The 23,645-nt window shown below is 44.8% G+C and overlaps 1 protein-coding gene across 5 annotated transcripts in view; it reads right to left on the bottom strand.

Moving 5' to 3' along the window:
- Window positions 1-23,645, bottom strand: part of ARHGAP25 (Rho GTPase activating protein 25) — an 88,969-nt gene that overhangs the window by 25,104 nt on the left and 40,220 nt on the right. For 3 of the 5 annotated variants that reach the window (XM_079110841.1, XM_079110840.1, XM_079110842.1), the window contains exons 3-4: window positions 17,824-17,911; window positions 13,842-13,958 (exon numbers count right to left, since the gene is read on the bottom strand). In XM_079110841.1, coding sequence (XP_078966967.1) covers window positions 13,842-13,958; window positions 17,824-17,911 — 205 coding nt within the window. Of the gene's footprint in view, window positions 1-5,376; window positions 5,554-13,841; window positions 13,959-17,823; window positions 17,912-23,645 lie in introns of those variants that run through there. The other 2 variants (XM_079110843.1, XM_079110844.1) reach the window with 2 other exon arrangements.

The following is a 23,645-nucleotide window of genomic DNA, read 5'->3' as shown; positions in this document are numbered from 1 at the left end:
GGTTTGCGGAGTTCCTCACTTCTCCCCATGATTCTCTCTCTGGTTGAAATGCTCCATACAGAGTCTAATTAAGGAGGATTCCACCTGTAAAGAGCTGTACCAGGTTCTCCTGGCCTTCACTCCAACCCAAACTTCACTATTCTCAAAACCTTCCGCAACCACTGCTCCACCCGAAGGACAACACTCCCCTGGGTTTGAATAATCATGCACCTCTCCAGTTGCCAGTGGTCTTCAACTTGCTCCTCCATGCCTGGGGGCTCCTCAGAGGCCCTCTCTTATCATGTCCCAGGGGCTGGGAGGTGAAAGTGCTGGATCTAACCCCAATCAGATCTTCTGGGCTGCTGTCTGTCTCAGTGCATTTCAGTGAGACTTAGTCAGGTTGAATACTCCTGTGGTAGAAGACTGAACGTTCCTCAGGTCGGCCTGGCACCCACCGACATTTTTGGTGTGACATTTTTGTGGACTGCCACGCCCCAAAGGCACCTCACCCTGATGTTCCCAAAACACGGTGCTCTCCAGTCTCAGTGTCCTTGAACAGTCTCTTCTTGCTGCCCCGCCTATTCTCTCTCTTCCCTGTCTGCTGGAATTCTATTTGTCTTCTCTGGTCCCTCTCAAATGTCATCGTCTCTGCTGGCAGGTTCTGGGACAGAGGGACCACATCCCTACTCTGTATCTGTCTCCTTTCTCTCTCGCTTGTCCCATTCCTTCCTACAGGGAGCCTAGGTGCTCCAGGAAGATCTCTTCCTGTCCCTAATGTTTAGCATAATGTCTGGCAGGAGGCAGATGTAAATTCTGCTGAATTACTTAATGAATTAATTTGTCCTTAAGCAAGTCTTCTGGCATTTCTCTAGTTGAAACACTAGCAGGCATCTCTGCAGACATGTAAGACCTGGTTCTTGCTTTCTGTAAACTGACCATCTAGTTATGAAAATGAGAGGATCACACAAAAAGTGGTAAAAGACAATCAGAGAATGTCGATACGCAGATTAGGTTTCTATTTGTCTGCACAAGGGGCTGGAGGGCTATTTCCACCCAATGGGAAGGGCGTGATTGAAATGACCTGACTTAACACGTGGTATTTGGGAGATTCCCTTTGAGGAGTCCTTGGCGGGGTCCAGAGAGTGGCTGGCCCTTAGGGTCCAGGCAGATGTCTTTCGGAGTAGTTAAAACTTGGGCTCCAGGGGTCCACAGGATTCACATGGGGGGAACCCCAAACACAAGGTAAAGCTGAGAAGTCAGACTTCTCTCCTCAGCCCAGCCCATGGGCCTTGCTGTCTCCAGCCTCTCCTACTCCGTACCACATCCGTCACCCTGTGTCCGTCTCACCAGGACATTCACTTCCCAACATTACTCTCCCTCCATATGCCCACCTGCCAGTGCCCACTACCCTCCCCACACCTTCACCAGCCCCTGAGAGCCATGAAGGAACGAGGTGTTGCCATCCCACGGAAATTTATAATTCCAGTCTCTGTAAGACCTTGATTCTAAATGTCACCCACTCTTGAGCTCACCGCCCCTCCCTCCCCTCTGTGTCAGTAGGTGTCCTTGTCTCCTCTGTCCCTATCTCTCCAAGTGGAGAAGAGGAGTGAACTCCAGTACCACCCGTCCTGCCTCTTTCCTTCCTCTGCCTCTGTCCTGTCCCTGTCCTCTCAGGGGAAGAAAGGGTTCTGTCTTCCTGAGTGATGCTTTCCTGAACTAAAAGCTCCATCCCTGCCACCTCTTCTAGGATTTAATCTTTATAACATAAATTGTATTCTTTGACATAGAGGGCCTATGTTAGGTTAGGTCTTTGTCAGTTTATGAAAGAATGATCTTCCACCCAGCTCTTACACAAACGACCGGTGCTTGCCCTTCTTCACCAGACGAGGACCACCCTCCCCAACCCTTCACCTATCACTTACTTCTCAGCCTCTGAGCCCATCAAAATCAGGTTTCATTAGCCTGCATCTATCCACCAAGTCTTCTCACTAAGAACTCTGGTGCCCTCCTAATGGCCAAGTTCAGCCATTGATGATTCTATACCCTACTGGTCTTCTCTAAAGACGCCTGGTGTCTCTTTCCTCTCAAGACCTTCTTTGTATATGGCTACAAAACTCCCCATTCTCTTTCTTTTCCCATCTCCTCAGTGACTCCTTTTAGTCTCTAACTGTGTCCTGTCCTCAGCCTGTTTCTTTAGTGTGTCATTGCCTGGGATTCCAACTCAGATTTAGACTCTTTTTTTTTAATCATTCTAGACATTCTCCTTGGGAAAGTTCCCATGATTCCTGACAAACTAATAACTTCATATACATCTCTGTGTGTGTGTGTGTGTGTGTGTGTGTGTGTGTGTATACATCTCCCCCTGCCTCTCTGTTTTCCAGGTCTCTCTTCATATACATACATAAATACATATTAGATTTCTGTCTTCATCATTTCTTTCTCTTTTCCTTTCCTATTTCATTAATAAAAAATGGTCTGTGCTCTATCTTCATAATTTCTCCCCCTAATATTCCCCTAAGCCCAACATATAATGGCGATCCTCCCAGCGTCTTCTCCAGCCTCACTCCATTCCCCCTACACCACTGCTTCTCCTGCCATGTAGTGAAGCACCACGGACTCTCCGAGGCATTGGACTCCAAAGACACTATGCAAAGTACCTGCACCCAAATGGCCTGATTAATGAAGTTCCAAGCATTAGAATTTTCCATAATACCCTTCTTTCCCTCCATAAGGATCCTATCCTAAATATGCTTCAATCGACTTTCTATTCTCAAGCTGCTATCAATACCATTACTGCAATGGTTCCTTCCTTCCTTCCTTTATTCCTTTTTTCCTTTCTTCTTTCCTTCCTTTCTTTTTTTTTCTTTTTTGGTACTGGGGAATTAAACCCAAGGACCTTAGCCACTGAGCCACATCCCCAGCCCTTTACTGTATTTTATTTAGAAACAGGGTCTTGCTGAGTTGCTTAGAGCCTCACTAAGTTGCTGCGGCTGGCTTTGAACTCACGATCCTCCTGCCTTGGCCTCCTGAGATGCTGGGATTACAGGTGTGTGCTGCTGTACCCAGCCGGGAAAAAAGCTTCCACCAAAATTCACAAAATCATTCAGCAAATGCCAGCTGAGCATCTGTCCTTGGGCCAGGCTCTTTGGTAGCTGGAGGTGACCATAGAAAGAATGAAAAGTGATCTTTGCTCTTAAAAGCTCTTGATTTAATGCCATTCTTCCTGCTCCGACCTGGACACCCAATCTTTTTCTGAGTTTGGATATTTTTTCAAAGGAACTGGTCACTCCCTCCTCTGGGCTTATAGAGCTCCCTGTGCACACCTCTATTTTTATCACCTCTCATGAAGTTTTATGATGATTTATTTAAACATCTCTCCCTTCCACTGGACTGTGGGTTCCTCAAAGGCAGACAGCCCGTCTGGCTCACCATCTATTTTTATCTCCTGGCACAGAAATTGGCACGTGATGGACCAGACCTCCAAGAGCTATTACTACCTGCTGCCTCCCGTTCCTCCTGGTCTCTACCTCTTCTCTATTCAGCACTTCTCCAGACCTGCTCTCGTCTAGGAGATCAGTGGCCGTTACAGTTCTAAGCCCAGGAGTTAAATGCCCAGTCCTCATCTCAGCTGCTTTATTAGCAGCACATGACACAGCAAGTCACTCCCTCTCCTCAAGACACTTGCTCAGATAGCTTGGGTACACCACTATCTCTTGGTTCCTCATTGATCTCATTGGCTGTTCCCTCTAGGCCTCCCCAGGTGACTGGTCCTTTCTCCCTGTCCCCAAATGCTGGAGCGTTCCAGGGCTTCCTGTCCCCATCTTCAGTACTTCCTCATAATCTCATGACTTTAATATCATGCATATGATAGAAGACTCCAAATGCTACGTCTCCAGCCTAGAAATCAGTGGAAGCTCTTTCCTTTGGCCAGAACTCATCACTGCATGCTACACTAGGCCCAACAGGGGCCTCTTCCTCCATGAGAGAAAGAGCATTCTTTTTTTTTTTTTGGTGGTGATGGGGATCGAACCCAGGGCCTTGTGCATACGAGGCAGGCACTCTACCAACTGAGCTACATCCCCAGCCCTGAAAGGGCATTCTTGTTACCTTAGCTTGTCTAGGTCAGGTTTTGCCATACTTCATCTCAGATCACATGTGAGGATTTTGGAATCCAAAACTGCAGTGGAACTCCAAAGACCCGATCCTGATCTCTAGATCCCGATCTCTGCCCTTTGATTCTGAGTGGACGTGAAAAAGCCTAAATGTGGGAAAACAGGTGAGCAGAGAATGTTCAAGAAGAAAACAGGAAGAGGCCAGTGAGGGAAGGCGACACTGGGGCAGGAGTTACTCAAAGGCCATTCTCCGCCCCAAGGACAAGAGGAGGCAAGTCCCAGGCTCCCAGTTCTGTGTCATGCCCTCGCAGGCCGGGCCCACTCCTTCAGGGTACGGGTGCTCCCCGCTGTGTTCCCTCTGGCCACCGCACTGATCGGCTCCTCCTCAGAACGCGTTGTCACTCTGAGCCAGTCACCATTAGCACAGGCATTTCCATCTCAGCCATTCTAACATTTCATTAATCATAATTACTCTGTGACATCATTATTATAATTGCTAAAGGCAATATCATGATTCTCTTAATTGACCACTTTAAGTTAATTTCGTGCTGGGAATGGCCTCAGATGCTTCCGCACATGCTATCTAGTTTGGTTCTCACCAAGCCCTACAAAGTAGATGGTTCCATTTTACAGATAAAGAAACTGAGACTCAGATTAGGAATTTATCTTAGGTCATATTTACTCTGTGGTTCTATATTCATTGCTTTAATTCCTTTTGTTTAAAGTCAAAAGAATACAACTTCAGATACCATCACGTCTCAAGGGGAGGGACTAAGGGGTGGCGCTTCTTCCATGGTCCTCTAGCCATCCCGTGCCATCCCACACCCCCTCCTGCTATGTCCACCTTGTTCTTCTCCAGCCCCCAGACCTAAAGCTTTGGACAGAAGGCACCCTGAGCGACCACAGGAGGGTGACATCTCATAGCCACGGACAGGACAAATGCCCAGGCTCTGTACCTGACACCTCCTCCATCCTCAGCTCCATCTTCCCCTCCCAAGTTTGACTGGAAAACACCAGAACTCTGAGGTGATTTGGAGGAAAATGGAAAGATCAGCTGTCACCTCCCTCCCAATCTCATTCTTTCTCTGTCATCACTCAAATCCCCCAGCCCCTGCCTGCCCCAGACCCTGAGGACAGTCTTTCCCCACCCCCACCCCCCATCCCAGCCCTGCGTCCCAGTGGCTGGGTTCCAGGTGCATCCCCCCTCCCTGACAGGACAGTGGAGAGGAACTGAGAAAAAGTGTCTTCTGGCAGAAGAACTGAATCACCAAATAGGAAGAAATACCTTTCTTTCGGAGGCTGGGGGTTTTCCTCCTGAAATCCCAGCAAAAGAGCAGCGCCAGGGCAGGAAAGCCGCAGCCCAGTTCCCACCGCGGCATCCTGGGAATATGAGGCATGGCAGCACCAAGGACTCACGGCTCTGACAAGCCAGCCCCGGCCTCCTCTCCTCCGTCCCTCTCCCTTCCAGATCAGCACATGCTCGCAAGTACTGCTCTGACTCGGCGTCCCACACGGAAACCTCGGGATCTGTCTGAACCTGCCCCGGCCCTCCTGTCCCTCCTTCCCACACCACTCCTCCCCTCGCTCACCTCCACACACAGGACCTGTGGCTTTTAAAGAGTCAACATAAAGCTGTCAGGGCTGCAATGAAAATAAGTGTCTCCTTTTACTTAGCAACTAATTGTCAACAGACATTCAGGGGATAGCTCAGAGGTGGGTTAAAAAAAAAAAAAAAGGAAAAGTCCACATGCAAGCCCTTCCCAGCATTGCTCCATATATCAAAGTGTCTGGCAGGAACACATAATTTCACTTAGCATTTATGAAGCCAGCCCACCCTTCCCTGGAAATGCTTTCAGAGTTGCACGTGGCTCAGAGACAATGATCTTGGAAGTGGGCTGCTGGGTAGACCAAAATGCTTTCCCACCCCCCAAGGAGAAGACGGAACCAACAGCCCAGCCATCGAACAGATGCACCCAGGAGGCCTGGAATGGACTCTCAGTGACACAGAGGGACAGGCAGGTGCAAGGTTGCCAGGAAGGGCCCAGAGGCAGTCTCATGGTGCCAACCAAATGTTCATCCCTCCAGCATTCAGAGCCCAGGAATGGAGGACTCATCTTTGACACCACCTTCTCCCTCCATATTGAATCCACTCCCACATCCTGACAATATTACTTCCAGAATGTTGTGCAAACCTGTTTCACTCTCTCCATCTCCATGTCCCTGCTTCCAGTCGTCCTCTTTTTCCCAGATGACAGCTAGAATTTCACATCTAGTCTCCTGCCTTTTTTTGGAATCTGCGACCTTTGGTTCAAGCCATTCTTGACAAAAACCACTTGAACAAGCTTTTAAATATAATGTGACCGTATCACCTTCTTACTTGAAACCTCCCAATGACTGTTTGCTGGTCAGAGAATGAAGATCAATATCCTCAACAAAACTATCTCTGCTGTTACTGCTGTCCCTCTCCTTCAGAGCCTCTTCTTTCTGTCACAGGACTTCTCTACCTGCTATTCCCTCTGGTTGAGAGGCCATTCCTTGTCCTCTTTCTCTGCCTGGCTAGCCTCTGCTGGCTAAGCTTAATCATCACCAGCTTAGGGATGCCTTCCTTCACCTTCTTGGCAAAGATATGTGTTTTTTTCACAGGGTCCATGTATTTTTTTCCAGATGTAATTTTATGGCTTTTGTCCTTTATTTTTCAACTCATATCTGTTCCTTCTAGTAGACTGAAAGCTCCTTGAGAGGGGGATTTTGTATTATTCGTTTCTTTCTCTCCTCTCTCTCTTTCTCACTGTTGAACCCCTGCTGCAAGCACAGTGCTAGGCACAACGCACATGCTCAAGAAATAGTTGTTGAATAAATAAACAAATGAGTATCTAACTTACATTAGGTGCTGGAAGAAGGAGAGGCAAGGGAATTAGCTGAAACAGGTAAAAATCATTTCTTTTAATATTCTCTTCAGTTAGAGAGAAAGGACTAGATCACACGAAATAACAATGAATCACAGAGGCAGCATATCCCACAGGCTAAACTCTTGTGGATTGTGAAATCGTGCTCTTAAGGATACAAAGAACTTAAAAGAATTAGAGAAAGAAAAGGTACTTAGTCAGAGAATAATTTGATATTTATGTACCATATGATTGTATTGGGAAAAACACACAGGTGCTGAGAACACAGGACCTGCCCCAGGGCCTCACAATTGGAGCAGAACAGAACCATGAAGAACTTAAGGCACTACTTCCGTGCCCAGAAGTGGCCTGAGCTAAACTTGAGATGCTTGGCATCAGGAGGAAGCCGGAAAAGCAGTCTGGATTAATAACAACTGGCAACAGAAACCAGGTTTCAATGTAGGGATCCAGAGAAAGCATGGCTCTCATGAACAGGAGGGGGTAGTTTGGAGAAGACAGGGAGGAGCCAGACTAGGACGAGTTGACAGAAGTCAGGTTATGACTGACTCTATTCCCTTTCTCCTACTTATATTAGTTAGGGAAACCTGGAATTGCAGTCAGAATTTCCTGGGAAAAAGAGTTGGTCTAACCTTTCCAGCAACAGAGTTATGACAAGCTCGCCTGCGGAGAAGGCTGAACATTGAGGTGCCATTGTCCAAGGTTCAAGGAAGCTTCAGAGCCAGCTACAAGGCAGGAGGGGATAGCAGAAAGTGGGGAGAGCCCTGGAGACCTCGTGGCCGTTTCTCCAGTCAAGGGAGAAAGGAGCCAAAAGGGGACTGGGGGCAGGAAGAGCAGTCAGCTCCCTGGGATTATCACCAGAATGACTTCTATGATTTAACATTGAGATTCATTACCTGGGGTGTTCAGATGGGCTATGGGTGTCTGTAAATATTTTGCTATTGAAAGAAAAATTGTTTGTGTCTAGTTATTCCAGAAGTTTCCATAGCTTTTATCAGATTTTCTACAGGAGTCTTTGAACCATAGAGAGCTTCATCCAGACTCATCAATGGCATGCATGGAGGGAGAAAATTCTAGATGGAGGGATCAAATGAGCAGATCATCAGTCAACGGAGAAGACAGCCTCAGGGAGTAGAACAGGACACCGTGGGAAGAGGCAGCCATCCTTTACCCTTTCATTTGATAAATGTTCACTGAGCACTTGCCTTGCCAGACACTGCTGAGATGCTGGGATACAATATTGAACAAAATAGAGAAAAACAATTCCTGCCAAAGAGACTATGAACGAAAACAATGAGTAAAATATTTAGCATGTAAGAAGGGAGTGCATGCTAGAGAGAAAAATGAAGGACAGAGCGATAGGAAGGGCTGGAGGAAGGGAAGAATGAGGTTAAGGGTTAAGTGGAATTGACGGGAGAAGGTCTCCTGAGGTGATCTTTGAGCAAAGACCTGAAGAACACAAAGAAGCAAGCTATGCAGCCACCCAGGACAAGAGGATGCCAGGCAGAGGAAACAGCAAGTGCAAGGGCCCTGCGGCAGGAGCATGTCTAAGGTGTAAGAGGAGGCCAGTGACACTGGAGTGAAACAGCATGGAAGAGCATTCTAGAAAACAAGAACAGAAAGGTAACCAGGATGGACTGTACGCCATGAGTCAGTATAAGGCTTTTAACTCCTACTCTGAGTAAGAAAGAAGCTACTGGTCAGTGTCAAACAGAGAAGGACCTTGATGTGACAAGTTCAACAGGCTTATTGCAGCGGAGTGAAACCAGACTGCAGGAAGGCAGGGGTGAGGGTGTGGAGGTGTTTGGAGGCTACAGCTGGAATTTGGACAAGACAGGATTCCTTTTCCAGGCGTGGTAGTAGTGAAGGTAGGGAGAAGTGGGCGCCCCCTAGTGGGAAAAGCCATACAGTGCAGGAAGGGCTGGAAAGAGGTGGCCGCACAACACCTCAGTGCCTTCACAAAGCTTGGGGGGACACATGTCCTATGGACCTAGGTGTGCTTTACAAATGGTACTGTGCAAGGGAGCTTTGGCCCTACCCCTTTCCAGTCAGTCCCCTGGACAAGCCATCTGTTCCCTCAGGACTGAAGTTCCCTGACTTAGGAATAGGAAGAACGAGGATCTGATTTGTCCCATGGCCTTTATGGGGACTCTGCTGTCGCAAATAAAATGCCTTCTTATGCTGGGCTCTATGATTTTGGTTCACTGGGAGACTTTAAAAAATACCTGAGATGCCGTGTCAGAACCAACACTGTTCTCTGAATTAGTAAGTGGTGATATACTCTGATTTCCGCTCCCCTGGACTTTCCTCCACCTACAGGATTTATGCTTGATTGACTTCTCAGGGTGGTGGCCTTGGGGTGGGGTGAGGGAGAAGTCCCCAGTGTACTAGGACAGAGTGCAGCAGGTCACCATGGCAAGGTTCAGTCAAGCATGGCAGAAGGCACAGAAGGCACAGATCCTGGTGAAAGGACATCAACAGCATTTTGACTTGGAGCAGGTGCATAGTTAGGCACCACTGGTCACCCTGGTCAATCAAGGCAGGTGACCCGAGAAGCCCTGCACTGGGGAAAGCAGAAAATGTCTACAGGGATCACAATAATATAATCTAAGGCAATAAGGAAGGTCACAGCTAAGATTATCCAGGCTGAAGCGGCATATAATCAATCTTAAAATACATAAAAACCTCGTCTTGTCCCAATTAGCACAGTTTAAAAATAAATCTATTTAGGGCTCTGGAAATGGTTAAAAAAAAAAAAAAAACAACAACAACTATGTAACTCTGTGCAACAGGATACAGATGGCCGGGTAGGCACTCTTGAGGTTAGCTGTCCCATCCAGGGTACATTTTTTCTCCAAGACTTGCTGTTGGGTCTAAACCAGAGCTGCCTGCTGCCCCAGGTCATGGATCCACAGATGGACTCCAGACCTCCACTGTGTCAGGTAGTCTTTTTCTCATTTTGTAATGGGGCTGTGGAGGCTGAAATGGCACTCGCTGGAGAAGCAGAGGCATGCTGAGGTTGGCTGGCAGTATTTGGGACAAGTGTATGCATGTCCAAGTCTACTAGATGAAAACAGGTAGATCTGCAGAGAAAAGCAGAGAAACTACATAGCCCAGGGAAACTGTTGGGATAAGCTCATTTCCACGCTCCATCCTTCACCTCTGGCTCTTGCCAGACCCCCTTTCGGTTTCTCTGAGTAGCTCACCAATCTGTCCAATCAGTCCCTCTGTGTTGTTTAATGTCCTTGTATATTATCTCCAAATAATCTCTGAAATGTATCAATGAAGATCCTAAATTTTTCACAACAGGTTTGCCATGGGAACACACATGTAGTGAAGACCACCACTAAATCAAACCCAAAATAGGAAAGGACGAGATCCATATGAACATTGTTGCTATTGGACATGTAGATTCCAGCAAAGTCTGCCACTACCTGCCATCTGATCTGCAAGTATGGTGGTTCTGGAAAGAACCACTAGAACGTTTGAAAAGGAGGTTGCTGAGGTGGGAGAGACTCCTTTGGGTATGCCTGGGTCTTGGATAAACTGAAAGCTGAGCATGAGCGTCATATCACTCTTGACATCTTCCCCTGGAAATCTGAGACCAACAAGTATTATGTGACTATCACTGATGCCCCAGGACACAGACTTTACCAGAAATCCAATTACAGGCACATCTCAGGCTGACTGTGCTGTCCTGATTGTTGCCATGGGTGTTGGTGAATTTGAAGTTGGGTTTCTCTGAGACTGGGAAGAACCCTGAGCGTGCCCTGTGGCTCACACACTGGGTGTGAACAACCAACTGCTGGTGTAAACAAGATGGATTCCACTGAGCCATGTGCAGTCAGAGGAGAGATGAAGAAATTATTAAGGAAGTCGGCACCCATGCTAAGAAATCTGGCTACCACCCCAACATGGTAGCATATGTGCCAGTTACTGGTTGGAATGGTGACAACATGCTGGAGCCAAGTGCTAATAATATGCCTTGGTCCAAGGGATGGAAAGCCACGCACAAAGTTGGCACTGCCAGTAGAACCACACTGCCCGGATTTGGACTGCATCCGGCCATCGACCTGTCCAACCCATGAGCCTTTATGTCTGCCCCTCCAGGAAGTCTACAACTGTTGTTCCCAAAGCTGACATGGCAGTTACTTTTGCTCTAGGCAATGTCACAACTGAGGTGAAGTCTGTTGAAATGCACCACAAAGCTCTGAGTAAAGAGCATCCTGGGGACAGAGTGCACTTCAATGTCAAGAATGTGTCTGTCAAAGATGTCTGTGGAGCTGGGTGAGGTGGCGCAAGCTGTAGTCCCAGTGGCTCGGGAGGCTGAGGCGGGAGGATCCTGAGTCAAAGCCAGCCTCAGCCACTTAGTGAGGCCCTAAGCAACTCAGTGAGACCTTGTCTCTAAATGAAATATGAAAAAAAGGGCTGGGGATGTGGCTCCGTGGTTAAGAGACCCTGGGTTCAATACCTGGTACCCCAAAAAAGATGTTTGTGGTGGCAACGCTGCTGGTGACAGTAAAAGTGACCCAGCAGTGGAAGCAGCTGGCTTCACTGTTCAAGTGACCGTCCTGAACCATCCAGGCCAGATCAGTGCTGGTCTTGCTCCTGTACGCACTGTCACAAAGCTCACAGGGCCTGCAAGCGTGCTGAGCTGAAGGAAAAGATCAGTCGCCATTCTGGAAAGAAGCCGAAGACGGCCCTACATTCTTGAAGTCTGGTGATGCTGCCATCGTTGATACGGTTGCAGGCAGGCCACACGGGTCCAGCCTCCCTCACCATCATGCTCTGGATTGTTCTGCCTCTCCATGAGACTGACAGTTGTTGTGGGTGTCATCAAAGCACGGGCAAGAAGGCTGTCAGAGCTGCCAAGGCCACCACGACCGCCCAGAAACTCAGATAGCCAAATGAATGCCACCCCTAAGGCCCCCGACATCAAATATTTGTTGAATAAGTATAAAAATGTATTTAATCCACAGTGGGAGAACTGTCCCAGAATTGTCTCTGTTAGCCATTCAAGCGTCACAGTAAAAGACCACCTAAGGATGACAATGCCCCATAAAAGCTTCGGAAGGAAGAAGGATGTTCTGTAGGGTATTGTGTGTGTGTATGTGTGTATGTATCCATTTTAAGTTATTCGTTTTTAAATCAGTTCTTTTGCTTCTTTTTTATTTATTTATTTTAGTTGTTGATGGACCTTTTTTAAATTTATTTATATGTGGTGCTGAGAATCCAACCCAGTGCCTCACACATGCTAGGCAAGCGCTCTTCCACTGAGCCACAACCCCTTTTACTTCTTTTTTTCTTTTTCTTTCTTTCTTTCTTTTATTTATTTTTTTCTTTTCTTATTTTTTCTTTTTTGATATGGGGATTGAACTCGGGGGCCCTTAACCACTGAGCCACATCCCCAGCCCTTCTTTTCTATTTTCTCCAGAGACAGGGTCTCACTGAGTTGCTTAGGGCTTCCCTAAGTTGCTGAGGCTGGCTTTGAACTCATGCTCCTCCTGCCTCCGCCTCTCACGCTGTGGAAATTTCAGGCATACTCCACTGCCCACCGCCTCTATTTTTAATATTTAATGGAAACAACTTGTCCAAAATTTGTCATAGAATTTTAAGACCCCTTTAAATAAAGTTTAATTAGGAAAAAAAATAAAGGTAGGAACATGGAGAAATTTTTAAGTTATAAAGTAAAAGAGACCAAATTGTACATATCCTATGTTTATGATTCTGAAAAATGTTTGTATACATTTAAAGCAAACCTAAAAGAACCTCTGATAGATTAAGGTTTTTTTTTTTTAAATTTCCATAAAATTATTGTGGTGTTCTTAAAATTTTGGGAAGAATCTGTTGGATAATCAAATCAATATTTATTATTTAAACCCTGAAAGCTTCCATAAATGATTTCTGAAATAAAAAGCAGTAAAGTCAATAAATAATTATATATTTCTACAGTGATCCTGAAGTTGGCCCAAAAAGGAGTGTCCCTAAAAAGCTGAAGGAAAACAGTGTCTTGCGAGCTCAGCCATATCAGTTCTCTCACATTTTTATAGAAAGGGGAAAACACACTAGATTCATGTGCTTGTTGATTTCAAAAGTCTTTTGCATCACTATTTGTCACCGCTCCTGTTGTTGTCACCTGGGGTTATTCTGCAGACAAGATACTCCTCTGGTATGGAAATATCACTAAAATTCTCAGAGAGCTCAAACACTTGAAGCATGTAACCCAGGCAAGTGTTTAATGCAGAATTCACTGTGTACCTGCAAGACCTCCAGTCTGACTGCTCTTATTTTTGGACAGCAGCTAATAAATTTTCCTGTGCTGATCAGTTTGTAACAGCTCTTGCTATCATCCCTCTCAGGTCCCACAAATCCTGTAACTGGGCAGACTCATAGGTTCCACGTGGGTGCTAGCAGGAAGTGCTAGCAGGAACCCGGGGTCAGCTGGACCAACCTATTCATTTTACAGATGGGAATGCTTTGGCCCAGAGTCTCCTCATGTGCTGGTTGATTTCAAAAGTCTTTTGCATCAGTATTTGTCACTGCTGCTGTCATTGTCACCTGGAGATGCTTTAGGGCATCACACACATGGATAATTAGTGCAAAGGACTTGCCATCCCTCCAGTTGATCTGGAGTTGGCTCTTTGAGGTTACCAAGGAGAAAGCTGGATTCTCTCAACCCTCTTTTCCTTCGCACTCAACAGAGGACTTGACTGTGACCATGGTCTCAACATTGTTCTTTGGTTGTCTCCCTGGAACCACTGTTTCAAGGAGGGATCACGTTGGGAGCTACTTCCTCTTCATCCCTGAGACGCCACAGATACATGCCCAGGAGAACCTGGTCCCTTACCTCCAGAAGGTGTGCCAGCAACTCTCCTGAGGAATTTAACCCACTCCTCCATCTCTGCCTGGGAGCTGGCCATGAGGACATAGGAGTCCTGTCCCATGCGATTCTGGTCCCATGAGGCTGGAGGGAAAAGTAGCACATATGAAGGTCTTGGAATGGTCAGGGAGGGACTGAGGAAAGGGAAGCTGCACCTGTATGGATTCCTGGACTCGGCAAACACTGCCAGTCAAACAACACACGGCTTTCTCCAAGGCCCCCAGTGGGGCTGGATCTCCATGCACTCTTATGCTTTTCACAGAAACTCTAATTCTACAGAAAAATAATTGAACACCATGGTTTGCAATTGGACTGGTTTTGACTCAGAGCTGCATCCATGGAAGACAGAAGCCAACCCTATCAAAACAAAGAGGAAGTTCATGGTACAAGTTCAGCATTAGAGACAGGATTCGCTCAAGTCTGAAGACTTCAGGTCATCATGCTGCTCATGGGTACTTCCCTAAGCTAGCTCAGAGCTCAGTTGTGGGAAAATGGAAGGGGACAGCAATCTCAGGTGGGAGGGACAATGAATAGAAGTATGACTTTTTCACAAAACCACTATTTCCTCTTCAGATCACTGTTCTCCTGACTGTGCAAAACCCTGCAAGGGTAAGTTCTCAATACTTAGTTAATGGACATGTGGAGCTTTTTAGGACTCTCTTTACAATTTTCAATTTAAACCTAAGATACAGACATAGGTAGTGTTCTTGGGTTGGTGTTCTCAAACAGATGAAAGGATGAAGGAAATGATAAGGAGGCAAAGAAGGTGCAGAGGGAGACCAAAGGAAAGAATGAGGGAAAGTGACAGAAGAAGGAAAATCAGGAGAGAAAGGTAAGAGAGGGAAAGGATGGGTATTGAACATAGGTCACAGACCATGGAGTTAGGAGCAGATCTGGGACTAGAACTTTAACATCTTCCATGAGCCTCCTTATACACAGAAATCTACAAAACTGGAATTTCCTTCAGTTGGTTAAAAAATAAAGGCCTTAGGAGGGACAAGAAAATAATAGTCATCCCTTTCAATTATAGGATACTGTCACCTTTCAAAATAGCCTTATAAACATCAACCTGTTCCTCTCTCACAGTGTCAAGCCATGTCCCTCAGAGAGAGCCTATTCTATTGCTCAGCTGTGTCCAAACCTGTATTTTCTTACAGGCAACAAAAGGCTTTCAAATTCCCTTTGGTTCTGGTCTCTTGGACTTAGCTAAATGTCACCGAACCTCTCCCATTTTTACCCTTTGGGACATCTCGTCATCAGATCATCAGCTTTTCTGACTAGAAGGGTCAGTTTGTGAAGGCCCCAGCCACTCAGAAAAATCCTATAATCTGGGTGTTTCCAAAAGTAAAATGAGAAGTAAAACATGCTAGGGGAAGAACTAAAGATACCCTGGGTACCACAATGTTCCTCTGAAATAGAATGAGGAGCTGTATTATTTCTACTTTACAGATAATAAAACTGAAGCCCAAAGATGCATAAAAAGTTTATGCCATACTTAAGGCAAGGCCTAACTTTCTGCCTGCCCCAAATTTTAAAAATAATAGCCTAACTATAATTAAAGGCGTCTTTCTGAACCTTATACAACTAAAACTGTTGATCCCAGAGAGATGGCCCTGATCATAAAGCCCATTTCTTATGCCAGCATTGGCCCCTGAGAATTGTCATGTACAAAAGGAGTCTTATTAAAAAGAGGAACTGAAAATTCTCTGCATTAAAGAGAAAAATCTGAAAAATCCACAGCATAAAGAATTGTCTTATTTTAGGCTGGGTGGAGCCTTGGGAGGTGTTATGGTTTGGATGTGAGATGTCCCCCAAAAGCTCACATGTGAGACAATGCAGGAAGGTTCAGAGAAGAAATGATTGGGTTGTAAAAGTCTGAACCCTATCAGTGAATTAATCCCCGATGGGATTAACTGAAGGGGTGGGGTGTGGCTAGAGGATGTGGGAATTGGGGCGAGGCTATGTGGTATATATTTTGTATCTGGAGAGTGGAGTCTCTCTCTCTCTCTCTCTCTCTCTCTCTCTCTCTCTCTCTCTCTCTCTCTCTCTCTCTCTTTCTGCTTCCTGATGATGTGAGCAGCTTCCCTCTGCCACTCTCTTCTGCCATGATGTTCTGCCTCACCTCGAGCCCCAAGGAATGGAGCTGGCCTTCTATGGATTAAGACCTCTGAAACCATGAGCCCTCAAATAAACCTTTCCTCCTCTCTAATTGTGATGGTCAGATCATTTAGTCACAGCAGCGAAAAAGCTGACTCAAACAGGAGACAGTGGTGGCTATAGAAAAATGGCTCCCTACCTTTCTACTGCTTTAGAATTTTTCGTTGTTATGAAGTGTGTGTGTGTGTGTGTGTGTGTGTGTGTGTGTGTGTGTGAGAGAGAGAGAGAGAGACAGAGACAGAGACAGAGAGAGAGACAGAGAGAGACAGAGAGACAGAGAGAGAGACACAGAGAGAGAGAGAGAGAGAGAGAGACAGAGAGAGAGAGAGAGAATGAATCTATCCAAGAACTCCCCCAGCAGTCTGGGAAACCGCTGAGAACATGAATGATAAAGAGAGGACAGACCTTCCTCTTACCCAGGCAGAGCGATCTTCTAGGGAACTGGACTTTGGTGAATTTCAGATGGAGCTCACAACAGAGTTTTCTGGGTTGAAAGCCCAGGCTCTGGGAAAGGTGTTCCCATGGATAATTACACCCCATGCACTGCACTAGGAAAGGGATCCTAAATCAAAAGAGGCTTTAAGAGGAAGGGGTGGGATTTCTCTAGAGAGGGAGGCGAGACTGAAAAAGCAAGCTCTTTCTCCAAGGAGGACGAAGGGAAGATAGACCTTCAGATCAAAAGTGAGGGAGTGCCCATGAGGGAACCCCCTCAGACTCATGCTCCTTTTTCCCCCCTTGGTTTTCTCTAGTCTTAGCCAGCGTCAGGATTTTTCTCTGCATTATAATTCTCTCTAGTTATCCTCAAAATTTCAGGCACTTCCATGACACTATTATATACCAGGCCCTGTACCAAGTGTTTCATATAGATTTCTCTATTTAATCCTCACGATTATCATCATCATCCCCACTTCACAGATAAAGAAACAGAGACAGGAGCCTGTTACACAAATTGTAAGTGGCAGCATCAGGATCTGGACCTGGGCAGGCTGGTTCGAGACTGGGCACTTCTACCCTCTCTGCTGTGCCTCCTTCACCTTCGATGTTCTGTTCTATGTATGCAGCTGCCTTGTGCAAGTGGGATAAAGGAAAAGGGCGTTCAGGGAACTTGGGAGCTCCCCTGCTGTGCAGCAACAGAGCACAGCCAAGTCTCAAAGGGCGAGGGCTGGCTGCAAGTGAGAGACGGGACGCAGCCTCAGTGGGGCAGATTCAGAAGCCTGAGCCAAGCCGCCCTGCTCCAGATGCATTCGAGGATGGTGACTCTTGCTTGGGAAGAGGACCCTCCGGCAGCTCAAGGGCACCTGGCGCCTGGCATGTGCTGAGTACACAGAAAATTGAAACCGTCCTTTCTCAATAGGTCTTCTTGAGTTGCATGAGACTGCTGACCTCTACCATTTTTAACCCACCCAAATGGCAATTCTACATGGTTCATTTATATTTCAGCTGTTAATTTTGATGTTCCACTCACTTTCTAGGCTGAGCTATTTTTAGTGGGTAGGGATGATGCACTGTCCACACCAGGGCCCCAGGGCCTGGTAGAGTACCTAGCTCCAAGTACACTCATGAAGTACTTACAGAGTTGAGCTGAATGAGCACCCACTTAGGGCATTACCCAGTCCCTCAATGCTAGTTGACCAACTTGAATAGGCTGAAGAACTATATGTGGAACCACTGTGTGTTATTAACAGGTTGACTGGTTAGTTAGTGAAGGATGCACTGAATATAATCTTGACTTCTAGGATCCAGAAATAAAATGGGAATGTGAAACACCTCTGTCTCACCATTTGGCACCTACCTGGAATGACTTCAAAGACAAACTTCCCGGCTTCTTCTGGATTTGTGGCAATCTCTTTGATCGTACTTCCTGGTAGATACATGCAGCCCTGAAAGATCCAAAGTCAGACCTTTAAGATGAGCAGCGATTTTATCAACTATGAACTAAAATTAAGTTGAAGAACAGATGGTGATGAGATGAGAGGAGGCAGGTAGAGAGGAACATGGAAAGCCAGCATCCAGGTTTTAACGGGGACCTTCTGCTACTCAGGCCTTGGTCAAATTAAGTGGCAGCTACCTGAGAGCAAGCTAGGTGCCTCGAGAGAGAAGGTTGGGGTCCCCTGGGGGAATGTGCTGAGAGGGTGTGATCACCCACACTTGCCACACTCCACTTTCCAAGACCCAACTTCATGGTCAAATCAGACACATGATCCTTGTGAAGGCAATGGCGGACACCAGGGGGACCATATGACTTGCCAGGCTGCCAGAGGTGGGCAATTGGGATGGAAGAAGAGGCGCCTTTGGAAAGATAGAGGAATTTAGTAGCAGCAATGGCTACTGAGAAGCATGGTCCAGGTGCCTGCCCTTCGTTAACCACTTTGAACGTCTGATTCATTTAGTTCCTCTCGCAAACCTCCACGCACCGTGATGCGCATTTCGCAAACAAGGAAACTGGAGGATGAGAAAGATTCTGTTCTGAGCCTACACAGGGCTAGTAAATGTCACAATGGTAGTTCATCCCAGAAGTCAGTGCTCCCCACCGTCACAGCTGAAGTGGTAGGGAACAAACAGCCTGGACCCGTGGAGGAGGAAGGTGGGTTCAGTGACCTCACAGGCACAGACACATTATCAGAAAAACAAGTCACTTCACCTGTGTGTGCCTAGTGGTTATCATCTTCAGTGCCCTGTTTTTTTTTTTTTTTTTTTTGGTACTGGGGTTTGAACTCAGGGGCGCTCGACCACTGAGCCACATCCCCAGCCCTATTTTGTATTTTATTTAGAGACAGGGTCTCACTGAGTTGCTTAATGCCTTGCTTTTGCTGAGGCTGGCTTTGAACTTGCCATCCTCCTGCCTCAGCCTCCCGAGCTGCTGGGATTCTAGGTGTGCACCACTGCATGGGCTGCAGTGCACTTTCACATGCAAAGTCTCACTAGGTCCCCACCACAGCCCCAGATCATGAGCATGGCAAGGTTTTATAAAGGACTGCACAAAAGTGATATAGCTAATTTTACTGGAGTGAAGTGATTGTTAATTACAAGTTAATCTACATCTCACTGGATGTTGAAAGTAGTACATCTAAGAAGACTCGTGTGTCTTTAATCCAAAGAAGAAGAAGAAGAAGAAGAAGAAGAAGAAGCAGAAGGAGGAGGAGGAGGAGGAGGAGGAGGAGGGGGAGGAGGGGGAGGGGGGAGGGGGGGGGGGAGGGGGAGGAGGGGGAGGAGGAGGAGGAGGAGACGACTGGTGACAGAGAAAGCTATAAGTGTAAAACAAGTCTTCAGGAAACCTTTGAAGTAAGATCAACTCAGGAGCCTGAAAGAATAAGTGTTTCTTGAGAGTCTAGAAATAAAGATGACTAAGACTAAGTGAGGGAAGAAAAGGGGAAGAAGGAGGAGGAGCTGGTGGTAGAGAGAAAGAAGAGAAGGAGGAGTGGAGAGAGAAAAGAAAAATAAATCAGTCTACAAAATGGAATTCTGTAATTCAACATTCCTCTGCCTTTATCATTTAAAAATAACCTCCACCTACATGATGTTCACCATCTTCAGTAAATCACATCAGTACCTTCAGGAAAACGAGCCTAAGGTTGTACTGCTACTGGGCTACTTTGGCTGAGTTATGGCAGCAGAACAAAAGTCCCTGTTACTTTTAGTCAGGAAGGAACACAGGAAAGTCAGGTTCAGAGGTAAGTGCCTCTCCTTTGTAACTCTCTAAACTGTCATTCGATACTCCAAATCATTTCATCAGAAAATAGTAGAAATTCTATAAAGAACTCAAAAAACTCTACACCAACAATACAAATAATCCAATCGACAAATGGGCTAAGGAAATGAACAGACACTTCACAGAAGAAGATCTACAAGCAATCAATAAACATATGAAAAAATGTTCAACATCTCTAGTAATAAGAGAAATGCAAATGAAAACCACCCTAAGATTCCATCTCACCCCAATTAGAATGGCGATTATCAAAAATACAAGCAACAGGTGTTGGCGAGGATGTGGGGAGAAAGGTACACTCATACATTGCTGGTGGGGCTGCAAATTAGTGCAGCCACTCTGGAAAGCAGTGTGGAGATTCCTTAGAAAACTTGGAATGGACCCTCCATTTGACCCAGCTATCCCACTCCTTGGCCTATACCCAAAGGACTTAAAATCAGCATACTACAGAGATACAGCCACATCAATGTTCATAGCTGCTCAATTCACAATAGTCAGACTATGGAACCAACCTAGATGCCCTTCAATTGATGAGTGGATAAAGAAACTGTGGTATATATACACAATGGAATATTACTCAGCCATAAAGAATGACAAAATTATGGCATTTGCAGGCAAATGGATGAAATTGGAGAATATCATGCTAAGTGAGATAAGCCAATCTCAAAAAGCCAAAGGACGAATGATATCGCTAATAAGTGGAGGATGACACATAATGGGGGGGAGGGAAGGGTTAAGGTTAGGGTTAGAGTTTGGGTTAGGGAGGGGGGCAAGTATGGAGGAAGAAAGTACTGTATAGAGGGTAAAGAGGGGTGGGAGGGGTGGGGGGAAGGGAAAAAATAACAGAATGAATCAAACAACATTACTGTATGTAAACTTATGATTACACAAATGGTATGCCTTTACGCCATGTACAAACAGAGAAACAACATGTATCCCATTTGTTTACAATAAAAAAAAAGAAAATAGTAGAAATAAAATACTAAATAAATATATGCCATTTACTGAGCAGTTACTAAGTGTCAGACTCCTTGCTGATTTCCCTGAATATATGAGCACCTGTAATTTTCACAAGAAATCTATGAGAGAAGTACTAGTATCTTCTCCCACTGCAGAGATGAGGAAATAAAGCTTCGAGAGGTTAATTAGTGGACCCAAGATCACAAGCTAGTTAACAGGAAAACTATGATTCAAACTTTGGTCAGTGTTAGTCCAGAATTACAAATAAGGCCTGATTTACAAGTCTCACTTGCTAGAGAGTTAAACTTATACACTCCACGGCATACATTACAAATTACAGACCCTTTCTTCACACCAAGCAGGAGACCCACTGTAAGTAGATAGATGGAGGGGGCTGGGTGAAGAGACACCAGTTGGGGTGAGGGTGGGGACACTGATGAGGAAGAAACTGTCTCAGAAAGGGAAGGGCCCAAGCTGCCTATAACCACTGTCACCTACTCTGCAAGTTCACTAGGGCAGACTCTGTGTAAAGATGGGGGAAGGGTATGAGGGTTTAGAGGCCACAAGTCCTACAGCAATGGAGCACAGGAGACAGATATGGTAGTGATGTGCTGGAGCCAGCAGCTATTGGTTCATGAGAATTGACTCTGTCATCTCAGGAACTCTGCAAGCCAGCTGCCAAATACAGCCATTATGAAGATTTAACCATAGGAACCGATGATCAAATATTTTATACTAATAAACATTCACCCCTCAAAATTAATCAGTTCCTAATAACTTTATTATTATTTCTGTTGTGGAGGTTATTTTCATTTGTAGTTATCTGTGTGGTGGCAACTTGTATAACATGGTGCTATTGCTCGACTCTTCTTGAATTCAGTCATATCATGTGGGCAGTTTGAATCAGTCATGATGGGAATATTTACACCACAGAAGTTGGATGATAGTACACACAAATCAACTTCCCCACCACAGAGCCTGTTGTTAAGCATTTACCAGCACACCACTGACAGAACACCACCTGTTAGGTTAAATTACCACATAGAAATGTGGGTTCAAAAGGTTGGTATGATTTTAAAGACAAAATACCCTCCGGAAAGGTTCATTTCCACTAACTGTGCATGCGAATTCCTGTCTCCTAGTCCTCATTCACTAAAATTTCAAGAAAATCCCTCACAATTTGATAAGGGGATACTGGTATCTCAATATGTTACATTGTTTGTCACACATTACTGAGATTTAACTTTTTAATATATGTTTACTGGTCAACATATTTCTTTGGTAAAATGCCCATTCATATCATTGCTCACTTTCCTCCTGAGTCAACTGAATTTCTCATAGATTTGGACAAATACTTTGAATATTAAGAAAATTTTTTGTCATATATACATGCAATATTTTTCTTTTATTTGAAGTTTTATTTTATTATGCTGATTTTAAGATACAATTTTTATTTATGAAATTAATTTTTCCTTCATGTTATCTTGGTTGTGTTTAAAAAAACATTAACTTCTCAAAGATCAAGCAGATAACTATATCTTCATCTGGTATTTTTATGAATTTATTTTTTACATTTAAGTCTTTATCCAGAATCATGAATGATATGAAATTCAATGTGGAAATGTACCTTAGGTCTTACCTAAGAAATTGGCTCATGTCTATAAAACTTTCATTTCGTTTGTAGGAATTCCAAAACAATGTTAAGTGACAGTGTAATAACAGTACTTCAAGAAGATTTTTCTTTATCATAATGAAATAATTATGACTGTATGAAGCCTCTAAGAATAGCCACTTTATTCTTGTTTCCAATAATATATAGATGTCAGTTTAAATTCCTAACAGTAAGAAATTAGTTAAATAAATTACAGAACATCCATCTGATATATTATTTTGTCATCTGATATATTTATATTGTGGAATAACATTAATATTAAGGAGCACTATTCATGACACATTGTTCCTTTTTAAATTAAGTAACATTATACTAATTTTACATTTACACTAGATGACTTTCCAAATGTTTATATATAGGGAATGCTGGATTTAGGTGGCTATTTCTTGTTGATGGGAATTGCAATTTTTTTCCTTTGGGTTTTTTTTTTTTTCTTTTTCCAAATTTCTTATTATGCACATATATAACTTTTGTCATCAAAAAATATATATCAATATATAGTAAATATACTTGGTCTTCCTAAGGAATTATCATTTTGTTCTCAAAAGTTTTATTTTTAAATTTCCTATATCTGAAAAGAGTGTTAGATTTTATCAAATGCTTTCTTCAGCCACCAGCTGGGGGTGGGGGTTGTAGTTCTTCTCACTTGCCATTCTGAACTGGTGTATTACATTAATAGATTTCTTAAAAATAAATCATTCTTGTCATCCTAGAAGCTTTACCTAATTATCTCAGGCGTGAATCCTGAGAAACCTTGTGTTTCTTTCTGCTAGAAGTAAGGGGAAGAAGCAAGGATCTTCAAATACTAATTTTTCCCTTCAACATTAGTCTGTTTTCACAAAACAGTTTCTTACATGTACTTCATATCATGGGATCATGTGACAAATACAGACCAGACAGTATTGTCTCATTTTATAAAAGAAGAAAGAAGCACCCAGAAAAGCTAAACAATTACATGATCAGACGAGGAAAAGAACACAAACTTTGCCATAAAGTACTTTTCACCCCCTGCACTGCATAGAAACAAAAGCCACCCAGCAGCCCTTTCCATAGCTTTGGGAGGGCCAAACAGGACTGCCAACACCCTCAATCTTTGCAGCTGGGAAAATTTCCTGCATGGTCTTAATGCACCAACCAGCACTGTCCTGGCCTGGAACTGCTCAGCTCTGGTAAGGTCTGAGTTGTTCATAAAGAAAAGGAAGTCTGGTTACCACACATAGGACACCAGCAAGAATCCAATGTGTGGTAGGGACTCTGGGGCCCTTCCCCAGCCTCT

Source organism: Sciurus vulgaris, assembly GCF_902686455.1.
Source record: "Sciurus vulgaris genome assembly, chromosome: 14".
Classification (NCBI taxonomy): domain Eukaryota; kingdom Metazoa; phylum Chordata; class Mammalia; order Rodentia; family Sciuridae; genus Sciurus; species Sciurus vulgaris.
The sequence above is the reverse complement of the archived record's forward strand: the minus strand, read 5'-3'. Positions and strand labels throughout refer to the sequence as shown.